This window comes from Equus caballus, chromosome 2 (assembly GCF_041296265.1).
Source record: "Equus caballus isolate H_3958 breed thoroughbred chromosome 2, TB-T2T, whole genome shotgun sequence".
NCBI classification, from domain to species: domain Eukaryota; kingdom Metazoa; phylum Chordata; class Mammalia; order Perissodactyla; family Equidae; genus Equus; species Equus caballus.
This window is the reverse complement of record NC_091685.1, coordinates 44,571,625-44,593,689: the sequence shown is the minus strand read 5'-3', so window position 1 is coordinate 44,593,689 and position 22,065 is coordinate 44,571,625. Positions and strand designations below refer to the sequence as shown.

General features: G+C 55.6%; 1 protein-coding gene across 16 annotated transcripts in view; it reads left to right on the top strand.

Annotated features, from left to right (window-relative positions):
- KCNAB2 (potassium voltage-gated channel subfamily A regulatory beta subunit 2) overlaps positions 1-22,065 on the top strand; it is a 91,106-nt gene that overhangs the window by 18,283 nt on the left and 50,758 nt on the right. For 2 of the 16 annotated variants that reach the window (XM_070261106.1, XM_070261101.1), the window contains 3 exons: positions 1,902-2,186; positions 18,170-18,298; positions 19,493-19,534. The exons of 2 other annotated variants lie outside the window; for them this stretch is intronic. In XM_070261106.1, coding sequence (XP_070117207.1) covers positions 18,222-18,298; positions 19,493-19,534 — 119 coding nt within the window. In that variant the 5' untranslated portion in view covers positions 1,902-2,186; positions 18,170-18,221. Of the gene's footprint in view, positions 1-1,901; positions 2,187-5,979; positions 6,187-13,039; positions 13,689-18,169; positions 18,299-19,492; positions 19,535-22,065 lie in introns of those variants that run through there. 12 more of the 16 variants (XM_023635908.2, XM_070261098.1, XM_023635911.2 and 9 more) reach the window with 9 other exon arrangements.

The window sequence follows — 22,065 nt, the reverse complement described above, 5'->3', positions numbered from 1 at the left end:
CCATTCAAAGGCCAGCCTCAGTGCAGGACCCTGAAGGCCCAGCCTTTTCCCCAGGACTGGACTGGTCACCACTTCCAGGAGAACAAGGTGCAGCATCCCTGTCCTGCTGTTTTCGTGAAGTGCGAGGGCCGGAGCAAGAGGGCAGGTGCCCCACCCCCCCGGACAGCGCTCTCCAGGTGTGTTGGCTCCTCTGCCCTAATCACCAAGCAAGACAAGCAGGGTTTAAAAATACTATGCTTATCTCATTTCAGTGCAGGAGCGAGAAAGAGAACATACAGTCTGTATGAGCAACTCAAATCAAAAATAAATGAGGCAAAAAGAGAAACCAAAAATAGTACGGCATCAGAGGCAGCAGCCTGCGTCCCGCGGCCAGCTGTCCCTGGCGAGCAGCTTCGCAGGGAGCGGCTGGGAGGGTGGCTTTGCATGTTTACTCCGGAACAGATTAATCAGGCCTGCGATCCGATGATAGATCCGAATTACTGGCAAAGTAAAAGCAGGATGATGAGGACTCAGGGCACAGGGCTGCTGTGCCTTCTCCCCCTCCCCGGCACCCCAGCCAAGCAGTGGGGTCAGGGGCTCAGCCAGCAGGCAGCATGGGGGTCATCTTTGACCTTGAGGGCCCTTCCTGACACAGAATGTCCCCACAAAAGGACAGGGCCCCAGCTCCCTACAGAGCGGAGCTTCGGGTGCTGAGAACATCTTGAGGATTTCCACTTCTGTCTTAATTTCGTTACAGTGGATGTCACCCTTTTTTTAATGTCATAAATCAGAGGTTTGCAAGCTATGGCCCAAGGGTCAAATCCACTGCCTCTTCTGAGAAATAAAGTTTTATGGCCACACAGCTGCACCTTTCATTCACATACTGTCTCTGGCTGCTTTTGCATGGCAGAGTTGCACAGTTGCAACAGAGACCGCCTGGCCCACAAAACCTAAAATGTTGACTCTCTGGCCCTTCCCTGCATAAGTTTGCCATCCCCTGCGGTCAGGGTTTTTCATCATAAGCTCAAGCATCCTAGGGAAGTATCGCATCCACCTAAAGACAACACTAATGGGGTTTTGTCTGGTGGTGTTCTGTGTGCTGCTGCTGCTGCTGATTTGGGGCTTTAGAGATGTTTAAAAAAAAGATTCTGCAGTCGTTAGTTTTCTCTTATGCATGGAACATCTTTTGAGAAGGGACATTTCAGTGGCGTGAGGAGCCTCAGGCCCTCTGCGAGAGGGAAACATGTGCCACTGGCACCCATCTGCCACCCATGGAGAACTGCAACCGTTGGAGCCAGGGGACCTCCCACAGGCTCCCGGGGACCAGCCGTGGTCCCCCGGGGCCCACCTTCTGGCCACCCTCCCTGCTCTGCTCCCCAGACGTCTGAGGGAGAGGAGCAGGTAGAACCCTACAGGGCAGGGCTGGCTGGGAGGGACCTCCCTCTTGGGAGTTTCTTTCCCTGTGACGTTATCCCCGTCATGTCTCTCCCCACCGCCATCATTGTCGTCATCGCGTGTGTGTCCCCAGCTTCTTCCGTGAGTCAGGGTGGAGCCATGTCAAACCTCAGGCAGTGGCCACGGGGCCTCAGGGGGAGGAATCCTTTCAATAGACCAGAGAGCCTAGTTCTGAATTCAATGAGGTGTTTATACGTGGCCTATCTTGAGTGCCTGGAAAATTTGCATAACATGACACTGGGGAGGTGTCTCGCAGAAAAAAAATGCAGCGAGCTTTTCAACCGTGAAGGTTTGCATTTCTGTGAAGGCTCTGGGAGACCTCTCACACGTGTCGTGGCTGCGGGGATGGTAGGCACAATGGTGTTGCTGAGTGCGCACCAACAATAAATCCCGCTGGACTGTGACACGTGGCCCCTGCAGGCGTCCGCATCAACAAGGGTGCCTCCCACGTGTCCTTCCCCCCACAGTGAGGCTTCCAACTGGGATGGGCAAAATGCTACAAATCACACCGCCGCGGAGTGGGTCTGCCTTCTGAGTACCGGTTATTAAAGTGGATTAGCGTGTCCAGTCCCCAGAGAGGAGGCTGTCATCTCAGAAGATGAAAACTCTCAACAGAATCCCAGGGTCGGCTTAAAAGTCAGCAAACCACCTGAGATGCACCCAAACTCAAGAGACAGCAAAGTAACAGAAACCAAGAGTGTGCTCGGAGCCCGGCGCTGAGCCACACTTAGTGGAGCGCCACACAGAGAGAGGTAAAGACCCAGAAAACAAGTGCGGGCACGTGGGGGTGGGAGGGGGCAGGGACGGGGTCCGGGAGGGGGATGTGGCTCTGAGGGTGTGTGCGCAGCAGAAGCAGATGGGGGTGGCTCCGTGTCTGAGGCCCTTGTTGCCCCAGGAATGAGGGTGGCCTTCTGTGGGGTGTGGGAGTGGAGGGAGCGCTGTCCCAGAGCAGAGCTCGGTGAACCTATTCCCCAAAGGCCCAGAGAGTCAATGCATGAGGCTCACAGCACAGCCTCTGTCACAGCTCCTCAGCGCTGCCGTGTCACGTGAAAGCATGGACAATTCGTCAATAAGTGTTATGGATTGAATGTTTGTGTCACCCAAAATTCACATGCCGATGTGTGTGGGATGTATTTGGAGGGGGCTCTTTGGGATGGGATTAGGGTTAGATGAGGTCATAAGGGTGGGGCCCCAGGATCAGACTGGTGCCCTTGTAAGAGGAGGAAGAAACCTGTCCACATGTGAGGACACAGTGAGAAAGAAGTTCTGCAAGTCGGGAGGAGAGCCTCACCAGACACCAAATCTGCTGGACCTTGATCTTGGACTTCCAGCCTCCAGAACCGTGAGAAAGAAATGTCTGTTGTTGAAGCCCCCATTTGTGGCCTGAGCAGACCAAGACAACAAGTGAGTGAGGCTCTGTGCCAATAAAACTTTATTTATGGACACTGAAATTTGAATTTTATGTAATTTTCATCTGCCATGAAATAGTCTTCTTTTGTTTTTCTTCCAACTGCTTAAAAACATGAAAACCATTCTTAACTCCCAGGCCATGCAAACACAGGCACAGGACACATTGGGCCTGCGGGCCGCAGCCGTTCTGACCCCTGTCCCAGCGCAAGGAGGGAGGCCGCCCCGCTTCACTCGCTGCTGACCACGACCTGAGATGCAGCTCTTGGTTCTGGGCGCCTCTGTTGTTTTCCAGAGGATTTCATCGAACTGCCGCACCTGTGAAGGAGGTGACGTGGGAGTTCAGGGAGAGGCCATACCAAGTGGGGCTCACTAAGTGCCCCGAGTCTGGAGTTGGACCCTCGAGCACCAGATCCCTGCTCTGCCACTCACCAGCTGGCTGACCTCGGCCTCAGCGTCCTCGTTGGCACAATGGACAGTTACCCGGCCGGCCTCTGAGCTTCCGTGGGGTTCTGTGTGATAGCCATGTGAAGCATGTTGCATGACATTGGCCCAAATTATATTTATTAACTAAGTCGGAAGCCTTGTGTGGAATCGTTGAAAGAAGCAGCATTGTTCACTCCCGATGGGGCGGGTGAGCAATGCCAGGTATCCCGAAATGCTCAAAGGAATGCCGGACGACAAAGAGACCGGATTTGTCTCCAGAGGATGCAGGTGGGCCCAGCAGGTGGAAGTTACGAAGAAGCCAATTTCAAATCAACATAAAAAGGATGTTTTTCATCTTTTCAGTTGTCCCCAGGGGAATGGTCTGCTCAGGGTCTCCCATGGGTGAATTGCACGAGACCCACTCACGGGGGATCTTACAGGGGGAATCATGTGTCTGCAGAGCCCTGGACCTGTGCTCCATGCTCCTCACACCGGGAGAGTCTGGGACGCATGAACCCAGTTCTCTTGCTACACTCAGGGGACGTGCCACCCCCCAGAGTCCTGGGCCAAAGGAATGTGAGTTGCATCGAGGCAGATTTATTCAGTACTTGCTCCTTAAGTTGTGAAAATATCTAGAACTTCTGTGAGGTCCACACTTAGCAGGAAGATATTTTTGGTGGTCCCAAGACCAGCCTGGCCACCACCTTGTTCTGTGGTTGCACTGGGGGGACAGTACAAGACTACTTGCTGCACGGGTCACCCCACACCGTCCTTGGTGTTGCCACCTCCTGCCCCGTGACCCGGCCCGAGACGCCCCCGCCTCCCCCCACATCCCTTCTGCTGAGAATGGGGGCAGAACTTGGTTGGCAGCCTCCTCCATGAAGAAGAGCATACGGGAAGAGCCTGTCCCTTTCCATCAGGAAGAAAAGCTTTCCTGGAAGTCCCACCCCCCAGGACTCTGCTGATAGACTGCATCCTAGGCCATGCTCACTGGAGGATAATTCAAGAAAGGGGCTCTTGGGTGGCATGATCAGTCAGCAACTCTCTCTGCCATGTTTATTGATCCGGCTTCAGCCTATGGTCCAGGCACATCGATGCAGAGGGGAGCTGCTTATTGACTAAACGAGGCATTTCTAACCTTGCCACCCAGCGTTTAACAACCCTCTGCCTTCCTGGCCTCTGCCTTCCTGGTCCAAAGTCACTTTTTAAAAGAAGTTGGCAAATACCTGAAAAAATATGATTTACTTTTAGGGGCCAAGAATGGAGCTGCGGTTTGAGGTCTGGTTCGTTGTGGCTAACACACTTCAAAGCAACTGGTGAGCTCGCACGAGTTCATTTGAAATGTTTGACTTTTACCCGCTGCTCAGAGATCCGGGATAGCAGTGAATTAAGTCTGCATTTGCAGACCCACGGAGTCGGTCCTGGCAGGCAGTGGAGGGTGCTGTCCTGAGTCAGGCCCAAGGGGCTCCAGGGCCAAGGGAGGTCACTGTTATACTGGTAGAGGAAAGAGCCCTAATCTGGAGCCAGACACACCTGAGTCTCGTCCCAGCTCTGCCATGGATGGGCCAGGTGGCCCTGGGTGGTATTTAGGATCCATGGGCCTTGGTGTCCTCGTCTGCAAAAGTGCCCTTCCCTGTGGGAGTTAAGGGCAGGAGGGCTGAGTCGATGCCCAGAAGGGCTCGGCTGTGGGACACCACCCCCCGCCATCTCCCTCCTGGATTCTCCTTTTTTTCTCATTTTCCATGTGCTCTCCTTGCTCCTTCTGTCTTCTCCATCCTGTTCCTCTCTCGATGCCTCTGCTTTCATCAGCCAGTTATGAGATGTTTACTGAGCACCCAAACTGTTGCTTCTCCCTTCTCTTTCCTCCTTCTTCACCCCATCGCCCCATCTGTGTCTTAATCCCACTGGGACCCACTGGCACTTCCCATCTGAGGCACAGGCGCCAGGCTGGCTGACTCCTTGCCTGAGGCTTCAGAGCCCCCGCCCACCCCTCGGGAGGAGGTGGGGTCCACCCCATTCCCCCAGAACGGGCTGGAGACAGCCTAGCATAGTTGGCCAGCACGAAAGGAGATGGAAGGTTCCCTCCGAGACCTCCCTTTGCCTCACTCTCCCCCCGGTGAGGGACCTCCTCAGGCAGGAAGGGCAGAGCAGGAAAAGGCTATGGTGGGGAGGAAGAAAACCTCCCCAAGAACGAGGACCGCCCCCATCCTCCCAGGCCACCCCACCCCGCACATCATCTGCTTGCACCTGTTGTGTCCTGGCACAGTGCATGTCCCCTGGGACCGCGAGTGGGACATGGGTGAAACAGAGCCCTACCCTGGGCTCACCCTCCGGGTGAGGGCATCTTAACAGTACTCAGCTCAGAGCACAGATTTGCAGTCAGCCGGCACTAGGTTCGAATCCGGGACATGGGCCTGACCTCTCTGACCCTCACTGTCGTCACCTGTAGAGTGGAGAGAGTAGCAGTCCCCCTCCCAGGGCTGCGGGGACGACAGGATGCGGGGGCACAGGTGAAAGGCATGTAGCCCGGCACTGTCACAGAGCTGGCGCGAATAGGTGGGAACTCTTGTGTGTCACCAGGACTAGCTGTGGCTGCACATCTGTGCCCCTCCGTCCCTGCAAAGGGCTCGCAGCCTGCCTGGGAGGGTCTGCCTCCTGTCCCGCGCAGCTGCTACACTGCCAGGAAGGCTGGGGGCGTGTGGGGCCCTCCTCGGGGCACTTCTGGGACTGGAGGCCACACCCAGCACCCCAGGGGCCCAGGCTTGCCAGGCGTCCTCCGCTCTGCGTCGCACTTGCTGCCACCAACTTCCTGGTCGGCCTGGTCCCTGCGTGCTCTGCTTTGCTGCAGTCGGTAACCGCGCCTTCCACCTCAGACACAGGAAAATGCTCTCGTCTCTGGCCGTTCTGATCCAGGAGCAGGTACTGGGGTGTTTCAGAGACCCTGTTTCCCAGGGTGGGTTTTGTGCTTGAGGGGCGGACACCAGGCTCCATGAGCAGGGCTTGGGTGTCCCCTGATGTCCAGGATGAGTCAGGCCTGCACCCCTGTGCCCCATGCCCCCATGGGGCTGGCTGCAGCGGGGTGGGAGCTGCCCCTGCAGACACCCTACCAGGCCCCATGTGGCGTCCTCCCTGCCTGCCCAGTGACTGCCCAGGCAGGCGGGGGGGTGGGTGCAGCAGCCCGGCACCCAGAGGAGGGGTCTGACGGCGACATGGCTCTGCCAGCCAGGCTGCTGGCTTCTGCTTTCATCCCCAGGGCAATGAGACTGGAGGCGCCTGGAGATCCAGAGCACCGCGGGGCCGCCTCTGTGGGGTGGGGCGGGTGCCAGCTGCCGAGCAGTCCTTGCCAGCTCCTGAAGAGATTCCTGCCCCTCTGCTGACTCCAGGGGACCCTGGCCTGGGAGGTCCCATCTCTGAGTGGAAAGTGGTTTCGCAGGAGGAAGAGGCGAGGGTCCCTGCCTTAAAAACAAAGCAGATGAGTCCCCACCCCTCCTCTCTCCTGCAGGCTGAGTGCAGGGCAAGGGGGCAGGTGGCTGGAGGACCCCTTGAAGCCCTTCCCCACCCTGCAGTTCTGTCCTGGAAGGGCGGTCTGTGGTCACCACGCAGGGGAGGCGGGGGGTTAGCCAGCTCCCAGCTCCCGAGGGGCTTCCCCCCGCCTAGAAAAGCCGTCAGCAACTCTCGGTACACGTCTCTTCCCTCCCCCACCACGTTCTCTTCTTCACTTCTGGGCCCAAGCAGGATATCGGGCAGGGTGTGGTCACATGGAGGCCGGGGCACGAGATGGGGAGGAGGCTCTGAGCTTCCCCGGGTGGGAGAGGAGAGCTATGCCATGTTTGCTGAATGAATGACTGAGAGAGGCCTGTGGCCTGAGCACTCAGGAATGGTTATGGAGATTCTGAAGCGCCGTGGGCTTCTGCTTCCTGTGTCTGGCCCCAACTCGCTGCAGGTCACTCGGTCTGTAAAGCGCTGAGGCCCACTCCCCCCGGCACCAAGTGAGGGCCCTGCACCCTTCCACCTGTGGTCACCAGGATCAGGGTGGAGCTGGGGGAGCCCCCAGGAGATGAGGTCCCTGACCCCCATGGTCTGAGCCTCTGTTCCCTCGCAGGGAAGGAGGATGGCTGTTCCTAAGCCTGGGGGCCTTTGGCCACTGACCCCGGCAGACCCCCAGCCATCACTGTGCACAGCCCAGACGTAGCCAGGAGCCGCAGCAAGCTTTCTGCTTCAGTAGGAAGGCACCCAGCCTGAGAAATGGGTGTGGATGTGAGTGGGCTATATAAGTGGGAAGGCATTTCAACTCTGCTTCGGGAAAGTTGGAATTTTTTGGCTATGGTCTTTTTTTTCTTTAAAGATTTTATTTTTTTCCTTTCTCTCCCCAAAGCCCCCGGGTACATAGTTGTATATTCTTCGTTGTGGGTCCTTCTAGTTGTGGCATGTGGGACGCTGCCTCAGCGTGGTTTGATGAGCAGTGCCATGTCCGCGCCCAGGATTCGAACCAACGAAAACACGGGGCCGCCTGCAGTGGAGCGCGCAAACTTAACCACTCGGCCACGGGGCCAGCCCCCGGCTATGGTCTTTTTTTTAATGGTGGCGTTAATTAGATATGAATGGGGACGGTCCTTGCAACAGTCTAGACCTGGGCTCTGTGCTGGGTTGACTTGTTGTTTATAATCAGGAGACAGACATTTGAATGTGGCTTTGAAAAGATTGAAATTTTCAGCCTGTGATCTTTTCAAGAAATTCTTACTGGAACATCAGTTAGATATATGAACAGACGTTCTGTCCGGTAGTCTGGCCCTTGGGCTCCGTGGCTTGGTCCAGATGCTGCACTGTTGTCTGACCACGTGAGGTCCACACTGCTTAGTGTCTGGTTGGCGGGTCACCATGCCACTCGGCTCCCCCTGCTTAGGCCTCGAGAGCTTGGACAAGAGAGAGCTTTCTTTGTGGTGAAGAGCAGGTGGTCCTGGAGGGCCTGACTCCCAGGCCCCAGAAATGTTTGTACCATTCTCCCTCACCCCATCTGAATCTGAGCAGGACCTGGATGGTGCTGTTTTGGAACTGGGTTGTTGACCTCCCGACCCCTTCCAGCACTGGGCCTCTGCTTGCTCCTGAAGATGCCCCCGCAGGCAGAGTGGATACCCCAGGGGCACTCAGATTCTGCAGCCGCCTTGGTCAGCAGCACTCGCTCTTTGTCTCTAATCTTGCTCGTAGGAGAGGAGTGGGCTCCAGTCTCGGGCGCCTGGCATCCGGGAGAGGGGAAGGGTGTGTTACGCAAGAACCTCTCCAGATCTCTGTGGTTTCGAGCAGTTACACCTCTTCCTGTCGCTTCATGAGACGCGTGGTCATGGCCGTGGCCTCTGCAGGCTGTGGCCCCATAAAAGGCGTGGTTTCGTGCCATGTAGTAGTCATAGCAGCACTGAGGGCTTTGGCGGGCAGGATTGCCAGGGTTTGAGAAGCAACATGCAAAGTGGCATCAGTTCAGGAGGCAGGAGCTTGAGTCCTAGCCCTGAGCCCTGAGGCTGCCAGGAAGATCACCCTGCCGTCTGTCAGGTGGAGCCGTTCCTCTGCTCCCCGTCAGTCCGCATGCACTGAGCATCTGCCTGTGCCTGGCGCTGCTCTGGGACACACCCATGAACAGAAGAGATGAACCTCGCTGTCCTGGTAAAGCCAGCGTTCCATGGTCTCAGGGGATATGGAAATGGAGTAAATGTGGGGTGCTGTAGTAGTGACCCCCAAGATGGCCTGCAATGGGCCTGCCCCTGGTCCTTACATCCTCCCTCATGGTATTGGGGTTGGTCTTTGTGACCAATAGAACAAAACTTCGGAGCCTCTGTCATAAAAGACATCGCAGCTTCTCCCTCTTGATCCCTCACTCTTGAGAAGCCAGCTGCCTTGGCGTAAGAGATCCAGATGGTGAGGAGCTGAGGACCCCTGCCCACAGCCACGTGCATGAGACATCTAAGAGGCACCTCTGGCTCCAGTCAAGCCTTCAGATGAGACTGCAGCCCCAACCAACATCCTGACTCAGCCTCGGGAAAGACCCTGGGCGGCACCACCCAGCCAAGTCAATCCCAGTTTCCTGGCTCTCGAAAACCGAGTGAGACATGTTTGTTGTCTTAAGTTGCTAATACTTGTCACGTGGCAAAAAATAACTCATATAATGTTATCATTCTTAAGACCTCAGCTAACTAGGAACAAGCCTTCTGGAAACTTGGAGCTTCCAGGATGGTCCAGAATTGGGATGCAGCCACAGAAGGCCAAAGAAGCCCAGGTCTCCCCATGACGCCGAATCATACCTGTGCGTGGCTGGTTGCATCCATAAGAGATGAGCCTTCTTCTGGAAAAGAAGAGGAGCCTTCTGAGAGCAAAGGCAAGAGGCAGTGAGGGGAAAGCAGATGTTTTAGCAAGCCTGAGGACGCATCTGTGCAAGAGGGACTGCATTTGCCTTTTGCACATGGTGCAAATGTCTGGGAAGGAGCTGTGGTCAGCAACTTTCCAAGAAGCACCCCCCCCAGGCCGTGGGCCAGCGCCTGCCCTCTGCCAGGGCCAGGCACAGGCAGATCCCAGCCTCCGTGCCCATCGCTGTGCACCCCCACCTGTTAGCACGTGAGACCCTCTCCCAACTCCTGTTATTGTCCTATTTCACAGATGAAGAAACTGACACTTGGGAGGGTGGAGAGATTTGCCCAAGGTCATCCACCAATAAATGATGGAGTTAGGATTCAAACCGAGGGCCAGATCTGAACCCCGACAGGGCCTTGCCTCCTCCCCAACACCTGGAATGGTCTCCTTGGGTCACCCAAAGAGGGTGGAATTATGGCATCGACCCAGCCCTAGGAGAAGAGAGAAATGTGTGTGGTAGGCTCCGCTGAGATTTCGATTTAGAAACAGTTACCCTCTTCAGTGTTCAAAATGCTCACTTTGGATCAAGAGATCTCACTAAATGAAGGTTCCCACCACCCGAGTTTTCTTGTGCTCTAGAATCTACAGTAGGGAGACAAACATGGCCTCCTTTTCCAGTAGCTTGAAGTAGCTCCGAGCCACCCACCAGAGTTATAATTTAATAAGGATGACCCCGGAGAGTAAAGCACAGCAGAGCGTGCTCCCAGGAGTGCTAAAGTTACAAGTCCACTCACCTGCTGTGTAACAGTCCTGGTGGAGGCCACAGTGAGCGTTCATTTATCACACATTCGTGGTCGGCAGGCTCCAGGCTGCAGGGCTGCTGGCAATGCCCAATCTAGGCTGGTGGCTATTGCATGTGCAGCCTGGCCTCTTTGGACCAGCCAGGTGGTCTGGGGCAGGTTCATCCAAGATAACGGCAGAGGCTCCAGGGCAAGTCTCGGATGGCCACGGCTGGAGCTGGTGCATCGTCATTCTGCTCACTCTCCATTGGCCAAAGTGTGTGTGTGTGTGTGTGTGTGTGTGTGTGTGTGTGTGCGCGCGCGCATGTGTATGTGTGTGCATGTGTCTGTGTGTTGAGGGGAGGCATCAACCACCCAGCAGAGGACATGGATACTGGGAGAAGTGAGGAATGAGGGCTACTGGTTCAATCTCCTGTACCCTCATACCCTTCGTCCATGCAAATTAGATGGCAGCTCAGTCAACCAGAACATCTGGGTAACCAGAACAGGTGGTTCCCAACCAGGCCCGATCAGAAAGTGTCTTCTGTTATTTTGTGTCTCCGTCCTGCACCCATGAGCTCGGGTCTGACCTTTCTTCGTAGTTTCTCGTTTTAAGCTGCATCTTCATTTTCTTCTCTCTCCTGCATGCGCTGAATTCTCCCCATCTCATGCAAGGAGCTCTGGTCAATGCTGAGAGGCTGTGGATTCCATTTTTAATGCTGAGTCTGAAGGGATCAGTGAGAGAGGGAGGGAGGAAGAGAGGGGGAGCCCCTCGCAACTCCAACTCAGACCCCCGCCTCCAGGCACATTTGCCCCCAGAATAATACAGTCATTTATCCTTAGCTCCAACAGAGGAATTGAGGGTTATGTAGTCCAGGCCCCCATTTCGCAGATGAGGAAACTGAGGCTCAAAGAGAGAGAGTGCTCGTGTGTCTGGTCATGGGCGCCTCACCTTGGTCCACTGGACCCCAGGACTTCTTGCAGTTTATCTGGTTTATTCGGGTGCTTTCCCTCTTTGCACATAAACGTGCTCGTCCGTATTTAAAGTCACCTCATGGGTCCGCTTTTCCAGAAGACTGCCAACCCCAAGTCTCAGGGCCAATCTCAGGCCCCAGGGTTGCCTGGAGGGGCCCGTGGGGCCCTCAGTCAGTCCCTGAAAGAGTCTACACAGCGAGGCCTTGCCAAAGCTGCAGCTTTGAGGACAGCTTAGGACCTCCAGGAATCCGTTTTTGTGTTTTCTTCTGGACTAAACTCGGCTGCCTGCCCTCTCACCTCCTCTGCACCCAGCGCCCTGGGCCGCACATTGGCCCTTCTAGAAAAACTGAAGTTGAGAAAACACCCACAGCAAGAGGTCGCAGGGGAACCGGAGTCTCGCACAGCCTCAAAAAACCGCCCCCGCAATTGCTGGTTAGTTACGGAGGGGATGCACTGGGCCAGGCGGACACTGCCTTAGCCAAGTGACTGCACCTGGCTTAGCCCGGGATGGACAAACACGTGTACCTCCTGGTGGGATATGCGAGAAAGACACAGCTTGCAAAAAGGTTTAGTCCCATCTAATGGTGAGACAGCAATCAGACAAATACAAAACGTGGGACAGTCTGCTAGACAAATGGCCTGAGCTTTTAAAAAAAGATTCAGTGTCATGAAAAACAAAAATGAAAAAATGGAGGGCTTTGGGGGTGCTAGATTAGGAGAGGTGGAGGGAAATAACCAAGGCCATTTGTGGACCTTGAGTGGATCCTGGGTTTTTTAAAAAGCCATAAGATATATTTTTGGGATAATTGGGAACGTTTTAATATAGGCTGTATATGAGGTGGTATTGAATTAGTTACCTTAGGTATGACCAAGTATTGTGGTCGCGTAAGACAAAGTTCTTATTCTCAGAAGATGTTTGCTGCCGTCTTTAGGGGTAAAGCACACGAGATCACAACTATCAAATGTTTCAGAAAAATGTGTGTGGGGAGGTGGGGGGAGAGGAGCAGGAGAGAGAGGGGAAGGGAATGCAGGCAGATGAGGTGAAATGTAGACAACTGGCGAATAGGATGAAGGGTATATGTTGCTATTCTGATTTTTTACATCATTTCTGATGTGTGAAAGTTTTCAAAATAAGTTGGGGAGAAGGAAGACAGTGCCCACATGTGAGCCTCCTGACCTTTTAGGTCCCCTGCCATCCCTGTCAGCGAGAGAGCTATGATTTACTCAGCATCTTTCCTCCCGGGTTCAAAGTGTTTTCATATCTTACTTCTCTTTGCTCCCGTGAGAAAGCGTGGGGGGACCTCTGTGAGCGCTTCGTGCCTCAGTTTCTCCAAGTATAGATTGGGGTGGTTTGCTCAAGGTCACACACAGACCAGGTGGACATGCAGGAAATGGAGGCACCCAGACTGCAGACTCCCAGCCTGCACCCCAAGCCAGCACCCTCCCAGCTGCCAGGCGCCCCCAACCCTCCTGTGCCTGGTCTGTTGTCAGATGGTTTCTGAAGCCTTTCTCCCCAGCTCCGCCTGCCTCCCACGCTCTGTGGTGCAAGCCCAGCACTGCCTAGGATCCACAGCATCCTCACTAGCATGTTGGCTCCTCAGGGATTGGCCGCTGGGCGGAAGCAGTGGCTCCTGATTGGACAGTGGCAGCTGCAGAGTAAGGAGGTGGGCTCTGGGCAGGTCGACTCTACCCCTGTGACTGCATCCTGAATACAAAGCAGGGATCGTGGGAAAGCTTCACCGATCCTCCCCCTCCACTGTGAGGTGGCAAATGTGCCAGCCCCCCAGGAGGAATGAGGCCTGCGGTTCCTCGTACAGGGGGCATCGGAGCGTGGCCAGTACCCTGCTGTGGCTATAGACTAGAGAGCTGGCCGCTGGCTCAGAGGAAACCTGACCTTCCAGAGTCCAGGCTAGGTAGGGGTGTGGAGTGGGACAGGTGGCCTCCCCAGCCACACATCCTTAAGTGCAGCCAGTGATGCTGGTTGTCCCTGCACCTGGAGCTTCCCCGAGCGCCCCCCCTGGACAGAGCAGGCATTGCACCCTCCAGAGAAGACTGCCCTTGTCCTGCCTGCAGCGCCGTCCCCAGGCCCTCCCGGTGTATTCTGTTTGCAGTTAACACAGACTGCCCACCCGCTTCCCTTGTGCTTCTTCCCGGTGGGCCTTCAGCAGGCTGAGTCACAAAGTCATTCATTTATTCATTCTTTCATTCAACAAATATTTGAGTGTCTACTGTGTGCCAGGCACGGCTGTGAACACAACAGAGAAAACTGCCTGCGTTCATGGAGCTGGCATCTTGCTCAGGAGGGAGACGCAGATCTAAATGGGGCAGCAGGTAAAGTGTGGGGTATGTTAGAAGGTGACAAGCGCCAGGGAGAAAAGTGATGCACGGAAAGGCCTAGGGGAGTGTGGGGGAGACGGGGTTTGCAATTTAAGATAAGATGTCCAGAGAAGACTCTGTGAGAAGGTGACCTTTGTATAAAGAGGCGGAGGTCAGAGAGGGGGCCCCAGGAGGAGCAGGGGGCCCTCTGACCCCTGATCTCTGGGGTCAGAGAGCTTCTGATGGAAGGAAGAGCAGGTACAAAAGGCCTGAAATTGAGTGTCTGCTGGGTCCATGGGACCCCAAGGAGCCAGTGTGGCTGGGGCGGAGTGAGCAAGGGGGCAGCAGGGGATGTGGTCAGAGGTCATGGGGCGGGTGGGGCGGGGCCCAAGGTTGTCGCTAAGATTTGGGCTTTCACTCTGGGTTGAATGGGAAACTGGGAGGTTTGAGCAAAGTAACGACATGATCTGATTTATATTCTAGAAGGTTCACTCTGGCCCCGGTAAAGTAGTTGATAAGGGGTAACTGCGGAAGCCGGGAGAACTGTCAGAAAGCTGTTGTGGGGACCCCCGCGAGAGAAGGTGGTGCCCTGGATCAGGAAGGAGGTGGTGGGGACCGCTGTGAGAATTTTGGGATCCTGGATGTTTCTGAAGATGATCTGGCGATGGGAATGGCTGTGGGAAGAACAGGGCCGGGGGAGTGAATCCGAGGCACGTCTCTCACATCCTCAGAGATGCCGAATGGGCAGTTGAAAAAATGAGTCTGGGGTTCGAGGGAAAGTTGGGTGCTGGAGATATAACCATGGGGGCTTGCAGTCTAGTGACCGAGTTCAGAGCCAGAAGACTGGTGGAAACCTGAGGAACTTTGTGTGGATGGAGAGAAAAGGAGATTCAAGGCCTGAGTCTGGGCAGCTATGGAAGTTAGAGATCAGAGATGAGCAGGAAGCGGCCAAGGAGACTGAGAAGGAGCAGCTGGAGACAGGGAGCAGCAGAGCCAGGAGCTGAGCGAGACAGCGGAGAGCAGGCACTGGGGACTTCAGAAGGAAGGAGTGGGACGTTGTCATCTTGAAGAGCAGGGGAGAGAAGGGCCCCGGGCAGGGGTCAGCAAACTTCTGTAAAGGGCCAGGGAGTAAATAGTTTAGCCTCATAGGCCAGAAGGTCTGTATTGCAACTGCTCACGCTGCCCTTGTAGCACAAATGTGTGGAGGTGTTTCAATAAAACCTTACTTCCGAAAATCGGCGGCAGGCCAGGTTCAGCCCACTGTCCGTAGTCCAAGACTGAGGCCCCAGGCCAGCGGTCCTCAAAGTGTGGTCCCTGGACTAGCAACATGGGTACCACCTGGTGACCAGTAAGAAATGCAGATGCTTGGGCCCACCCCATATCTGTGGAATCAGAGACTCTTGGTCCTCATGCTGTTTCAAATGCAGATTGAGTTTGTGATTCTGGAATTCTGGAAGTTAAAGACCCCTGAGTGCCCTGGCTGGGGGTTGGGCACCATTTCTAGGCAGCTGGACCCAGCCAGCTGCTGCCATGGAGGAGACAGCAAGGTGTGGAGTGGGCCGCACCCCCCAGGCAAGGGCATGGGCACCCCGGTCTGCTCTTGGCTGCCTGGCCCCCATTCCCTTAGCCTGTGTGAGGACATCCTGACCCCGCCTCTCCCAAGGCCGCTGGACCAGCAGGTTTTGACAGGCCTTGGGGACAGCTCTCCTCCCAACAGGTGGTGCCTGGTGCCCCGTGCACCCTTAGCCCTGTGGCCATGGTTTACTGTTTGTGTCCCTCACTCACTCTGGAGTGCCTCGAGGCAGGGGTACCAGCAGCCGCCAGCACCTGCGCACAGTAGGGCCTCAGCAAATGTTCTGTGGGCTGGTGAGTTCACCACCCTCTGATTTAAGATTAACCACTTAGTGAGATGATCGGATTTCATGCCCTGAGTCACCTGGGAGAGCAAACTCCAAGAGCAGCCAATGGGCTCAAAGGAGAGGCTGTTCTTGAGGCTCCCCAGGCCCCAAGGCCACAGGGACTCAATTCCCCCGGAGCCGCATAACCAACTGCTCTCCCAACAGTTAGATGGCAGCCACCTCTGGGCGTGTGGTGGCCCAAAAGTGCAGTGCCTGTCGGCGGCTCGGGGCTCTAAGAAGTTTCTTGCATAGATCTGGGCAGGTGCGCATCAGGCTGGTACCTCTGGTGACGGTGACGCTGATGGAACCCAGAGTAAAGGAAAAGGTGACCAGGAGGCCTTCAGTGTCCGCCCAGAGCCAGCCTGCAGGGCGATGGGTGGACAGGGCCAAGTGGCCAAGGTCCTGGGTGAGAGGAGCACCGAGGGGCCCTGGGCGAGGTTCACCTGGATTACGTCCTCACAGCTGACGAGGAATCGCCTGATGAGCCAGAAGACATGGATTCAGCATCAGCCCAGCACCTGCTGTTTTTCTTTTAAGGATTTAAATGCATTTTTATTTCTTTCATCATTCCATTCCAAATGAGGCTCTTTCAGAATAAAACTCTGGGGACCCTTCATTGACCCCACGTCTCCATCATCTCTGTGAGGTTGTCACGGTAGTGACTCTGACCTGTATTTTCTCTCCCCATTTGTCCAGCGTGTTCACACACACACGCTCAACCCCTCAGTCAGAGACCTCAGTTATGAGCGGGACCTAAACCTGCACCACGAAGGTGCCAGCACCAGGGGACGGGGAGTGTCTGGAGGAAGCCCACATCCTGGTGACGGTGACAGGAGGTCCCTGGGAATCACGTGAACAAAGCCCTCCAGCTTGGCACTCGGCTGGGGAGTGTGCTTACCCTCCAGTTTTGGGGCCCCATCACGGGTAGGGCTGTGTTTTGAGCCCAGACCATCCCTTTACCCATTGGTGCAGGACCACGCGATTTTGGATCTGGGGGCCGTCACTCTTTCAGGAGCCATGTGTTAACCCCTGCCGAGGGCCAGGCCCTGTTGTAGGTGCAGAGGATATAGCCATGAGCGAGACCAGCAAAATCCCTGCCCTGGGGAGAGCTGGCGCTCTAGAGAGGGAGCCAGAACCCAGGGACAGACAGCAAGAAGCTTGGTTGGTGTTACCTACACAGCCTCCCTACACGGGTCGGCTGGCTGAAGCTGGGAGAGAAGCCCTGAGCGTGAGGTTAGGGGCGGGCTCGCCAAGGAGGTCCGACAACGAGAAGGGCTGTGGCACAGCGTTCAGGCAGAAGAACGGTCAATGCAGAGGGCGTGCGCTCAGCCTGTTGCGAAGGCCAAGGCGGCTGGGGTCCATGAGTTAGGGGTGGAGGGCTAGAGGGCGCAGGTGGAGAGAGTCAGGAGGCAGAGCGTGGAAGGCCTGGGTGCCATGACCAGGGGAAGGAGAAGAAAGGGTGACGTGACCTAATGTACTTTTTACAGGGAGTCCTCTGGCTGCCGGGTGGACAGGACTGCAGGCCTGAGGGTGGAGCGGGGGATCCGTTCAGAGGCTGATCCAGTGGTTCGAGTGAAAGGTGACAGCCACTCAGCCCAAGGGTAGCAGCAGCAGAAGTGAATGGATGCATGTCGGCTGTCGTAGTCATTATCTGTTGATGCATAAAATATTACCACAAACTTAGAGGCTTAAAACAACTTTTATTCTCTCAGTTCCTGTGGGTCCGGAGTCCTGGCACTGCTTACCTGGGTCCTCTGCAGAGCTTTTCTGAGGCTTCACAAGCCTTCAGTCAAGGTCTTGGCCAGGGCTGGTGTCTCATTTGAAGGCTTGACTTGGGAAGGATCCTCTTCTAAGCTCCCATTTGAAGGAGTCATTCTTGTGGGCTGTTGAAGTGAAGGCCTCAGTTCCTCGCCACATGGGCTCCTCCAGCATGGCAACTTGCTTCATGAGAGCCAGCAGGGGAGAGAGCCTGCTAGCAAGACCGAGGGCGTGATCTGTGTTGCCTAATCATGGAAGTGATGTCCCAGCACCTGTGCCTTGTTCTCTTGCTTAGGACCAAGTCACTAGGTCCAGCGTACACTCAAGGGGAGGGGGTTACACAGGGGCATGAGTCTCAGGTGCTGGGGGTCGTGAGGCATCTGACAAGCTGCTTCCTTAAAGCTGAGCAGTGGTACCAGCAAGTGGCAGTGGGCTGGAGTCAGGGGTCAGGGAAGATGAGGCATCAAGGATTACCCTGCATGACCTTGGTGCCGCTTCCTGGGACGAAGAAGACAGTCCCAAGTTCCGAGTCCACAGATCCCCTCTGGAACCGCCATTTCTGCATAGTTTGGGCAACAGGAAAGTGCTCCCAGAGCCTCAGAAAAGCAGTCGAGAGGGCAGAAGGACCCCCACGAAGCATTGGGGTGGGAAGTGGAGAGATGGAGTGGAAATCATTCACAGAGTCATTGGACCCGATCATCAGCCTTATCTGAGCCCCCGGGTCCATCTGTCTGTCTGTCTGATGAGGGACATACAGATCCCTGAGGAACTGGGCCTTCACGATCAAGACGCCGTTGGTCTTTTTTAACCACCTCCCCTCCCACTTGGCTTTTCCTCCAGAACCTTCCCTCCGTGAAGAAGAGAGCAGGTCGGGACCAGTGAGGCCGGCTCCATGTATCCAGAATCAACCACGGGCTCCCCTGCTCGGCTCTCCCTGCGGCAGACAGGCTCCCCCGGGATGATCTACAGGTGACCCCACCCACCCCACCCCCGGCCCCTCCCAGGGACAGCCTTGCCTCTGAGGAGGAGTCCCCCTGAGTCAGTCTCCTTCCCTTGACCCAGAGGGAAGGACCAGGGCTCTGAGTGGCACGCAGGCAAGCATTTTCTCCAAGGAAAGGAATGGAAGCTTTTAAAACTAAAGTGGGAAAGAAAAACCCAAGATTTGCTGGGTGGACCCAGGATTAGACTCCTGCCTTGTTCCTGACTGCTCTGAAATATTCCACTGGAGGTGACAGAGGCCCAAGAGTGGGCTGGGGCCCCTTCCCGCTTCCCTTTCTTTCATCTTACACATCGCAGCTCCTGTAGCCCCCTGTGTCCCACCAGCTCCCCCAATGCCCTGAGGGAGCCTCAAAGCCTTGCAGGCCTGTAGGAACCATGTCTGCCCATTTTCAAATGCTGGGGGAGGGTGGGGGCGGCCAGGTGCTCAGGGGACACCCTTGACCTCCTCCTTGTGACAGCCACTTCCAAATCCAGCTCTGGGTCTTTCTGTTTGGAAAGTGGTCCAGGTTGGACCACAGGGAGGGCGTGCAGAAGGCCTTGGGTGTGAACTGCTAGCTCCGTGGACAGAGCACAGAACCCAGGTGGCAGTCACTGTTACGAAAGATGAGGGCCCAGGTGCAACCCCCAGGGCCCTTCAGTCCTTGATTGATTGGAACTTCCTAGACAGTTGTTAGCACCTGAGTCAGAGCACATGTCCATGGAACCCACAGGGGAACTGGGTGTCCCTCCTTCCTCAAGATCCTAAAAAGAACCCCATGGCCACATGCAGACTTACCAGCATGTGGGGTGATGGGCACAAGAAGATTTGAGGGTTTTCAACTATTGTTCCAAAGCATATTTCATTAAAACCCAGACAGACTGTCCCCTCAAGGTTACCTCTTGTCTTCGTTTCCTGTTCAATGTGGGATTGAGGCCAGGCACAGAAGGACCCCCTAGTGTCCCAACACAGCGGGCCTCTGCCTGTGAGTGCCACTGGGTGGCACTGCTGCTGAGCACTTGGTACCCATTGCGCATCCTCCTGACAGCGGGGAGCAGAGCGGGGTGGGGACGGGGCTGCGGGCGTCACTGATGCTGCCCGGGCTGGCCCCTCCCTGTGGTTAATGCCAATTGTGGACTCTCTCTCTTCTCTCCCCTCCTTTCTCTCTCCTCCATTGCTGTCCGCAGTACTCGGTATGGGAGTCCCAAAAGACAGCTCCAGTTTTACAGGTAACGAGCCCTCCGTTCTCCCTAAAACCCGCAAGCTGAGGCAGGGGAGTGGGTGGGAGGGCCACGCCCATCCAGGTCAGGTGTGCTGGTGATTTCTCAGAAGTGAAAATCCCCGGATAAGATTGGTGCCCACCCACACACCATTATGTACTGTCCCAATGAAAACGTGAATTCCCATTCACTGTATGTGCTAATCTAGAATTCGCTTTCATTTGCACAAATGGACTTCTGACACCTGCTTAGCTCTCCCCAGATCTGCCATAAAACCTCACTGCTCGGGCGGCAGGTGAGGTGCTTGCCTGTCGCCGCGAGTTTGTGCTTCTTAGGTTATCAGAGTAAAAGACGGTGTGGCCAGCCCAACCCTCTCCTCCTTTCCAGGATTTGAGCTGATTTGTGGCCTACAGAGCTCAGGGTAATCAGAGGCCAACATCTTTCCGGGGAAGTGTGGCTGCCCCGCGGCCTGGGTTGGGGTTGGGGCAGGCTTCCGACCTCTTTCTGATGCATCTCCCTGTTTGCGAATCGGTGCGCCGGTGTCTGCGGGCGAGAGGCTGTGCCCTAGAGGGACGTGGCGTGGAGAGGCCCGGGCTCGCGGCAAAATCTTCTAGGCCAGTCCTGTCCTCCCTCTGGGCGGCCTCTTCCTAACCCATAAAGTTCGGGGTGCTCCACAAAGACACATGCTTCTTGGGAAGACTCTAACTCCAGGAATTCACTTTAATTGACATTTTCCTCCTGTTGGGAAAATGTCAGGGGTACAGAACCCATGGGCCAGCGCCGCCAGCTTTGGGACTGTGTGGGGATTCAGTGTGGCTCTTGGCGGCAGGGCCCTGGTGTGTGTTGTGCATCTTGGTGTCCAGGCCTGGGAGGTCTCTCTGTCTAGAACCAGCTCCCCAGGGTCACGCACACCCACTGGTGACAGCCGTGGGGCAGTTACTGTCCATGCACCAGGAAGCTCGGGCAGTGGGCACTCAGTTTCCACGTGGCATTTTCCTTCCCACAGCCTCGGCACCTCTGCACAGGACCGTGGGCCTGGGTCCTCAGACTCATTTTGCCACTGTTTCAGGGCCTCCCGTGAGGTCTCACTCCTTACAGGGAGCTCTAATGAGATGACCAAATCTTTGATTCTACTGAAATTTTTCCTAGAAAAGATTTTGCCTGAAATAGTTAGGTCTGAACCTGGGCTTGCAAATGCTTTTATTGGTTGAAATGTTTATCGTCATCTCTGTATGTGTGGCATAAGATGTCAGAATGCACATGTGAGATTCATCCCAGAAGGATGTGACCAGCGAAACCAAACATGCACTTGAACTGCATCCTCAGCGATCCCAGGCCTGCCTCACTCCCGGAAGGAAAGGAGTAGGGGAGACAAGTAGGCAGAAAAATCCCAGGCACAGCCGGGCCGGCGGAAAGGGCCTTGCCCGTGGGAGACACGGAGGAAATTGTTGGATGTGAATGAGTGGAAATGAAACGGTGTTCCACGCTCCTCGCTGGCCCTCGGAACCCATGGATCCAACCTGCTGCCCACCCCTCTGGGCATGCTCTGGACGAGCATCCTGTTCCTGTGAGGGCTTCTTGCCCCAGCGTGAGCTCTGTTGGAGAGCTGGACCCCGGATCGGAGGACCTCCCTCTCAGCCTCTCAGCTCCACATTTGATGCCACAAGCTTTGGCCATCCTGCCCTTTGCATCTCTAGTGTGGTTTCTTCACAGGGACACTCAGCGTCTCTTGCGAGGCCTCTGACGATGACCGCCAAGGGGGTGGGATCTTTGTTCACCGTACTCGGTGCCACTCCCAGTGGGGCAGCCTCGTCTCTCAGGCACTGACATGGCTGTGGGGCGTGTGTGAGCCAGTCAGCAGTGTGGCACCCTCTCCTCTACCAGCTGAAGGTTCCAGACGTGTGCCCTGCCCTCAAGCAGCTCACAGGCTGGTCAGGGAGGTGAGACCCTGTATCTGTCAGTTCTCACACAGAATGCTGCATAACAAACAAGCCCAAATGCAGTGGCATAAACACTAAGCATTCATTTCTTGCCTATATGTCTGTGGGTTGACCGGAGCGAGTTCCTCTAGGCTGAGCTCCGCTGGCTTTGTCTCTGAGCTGCAGGTTGGGTCCAGGTGTTCGCCGTCTCCCCCTCCTTAAGCTGGGGCTATCTCAGACACATTCCTCTCATGGCAGAAGTGCCAGAGGAAAAGCAAAAACATGTAATGTCCCTGAAGGCCTCTGAAGGCCTACGGTTAGAACCGGCACCCTGGCACTTCTGCTTATTCTTTCTGCCTAAGCAAGTCTCGCCCCAGCCCAATATCAAAGGGCAGGAAAATATACTCCTCCCAGTGTAGGAGGAACTGTAGTCATGTGATACAGAGCAGGGTACGGGACCACCAACAGTAATGATATCTACCCCAGAACCCGAAAGACTCTGATAATATCTAGAAGGCAAAACTTGTCGTGGGAAGAGTCCACAGAGCTGTTGGGGTTCGGAGGAAGGAGTGGTCCTGGCCAGCTGAGAGTAGGGGAAGGCTTTGTGGAGAAGCCAGCACA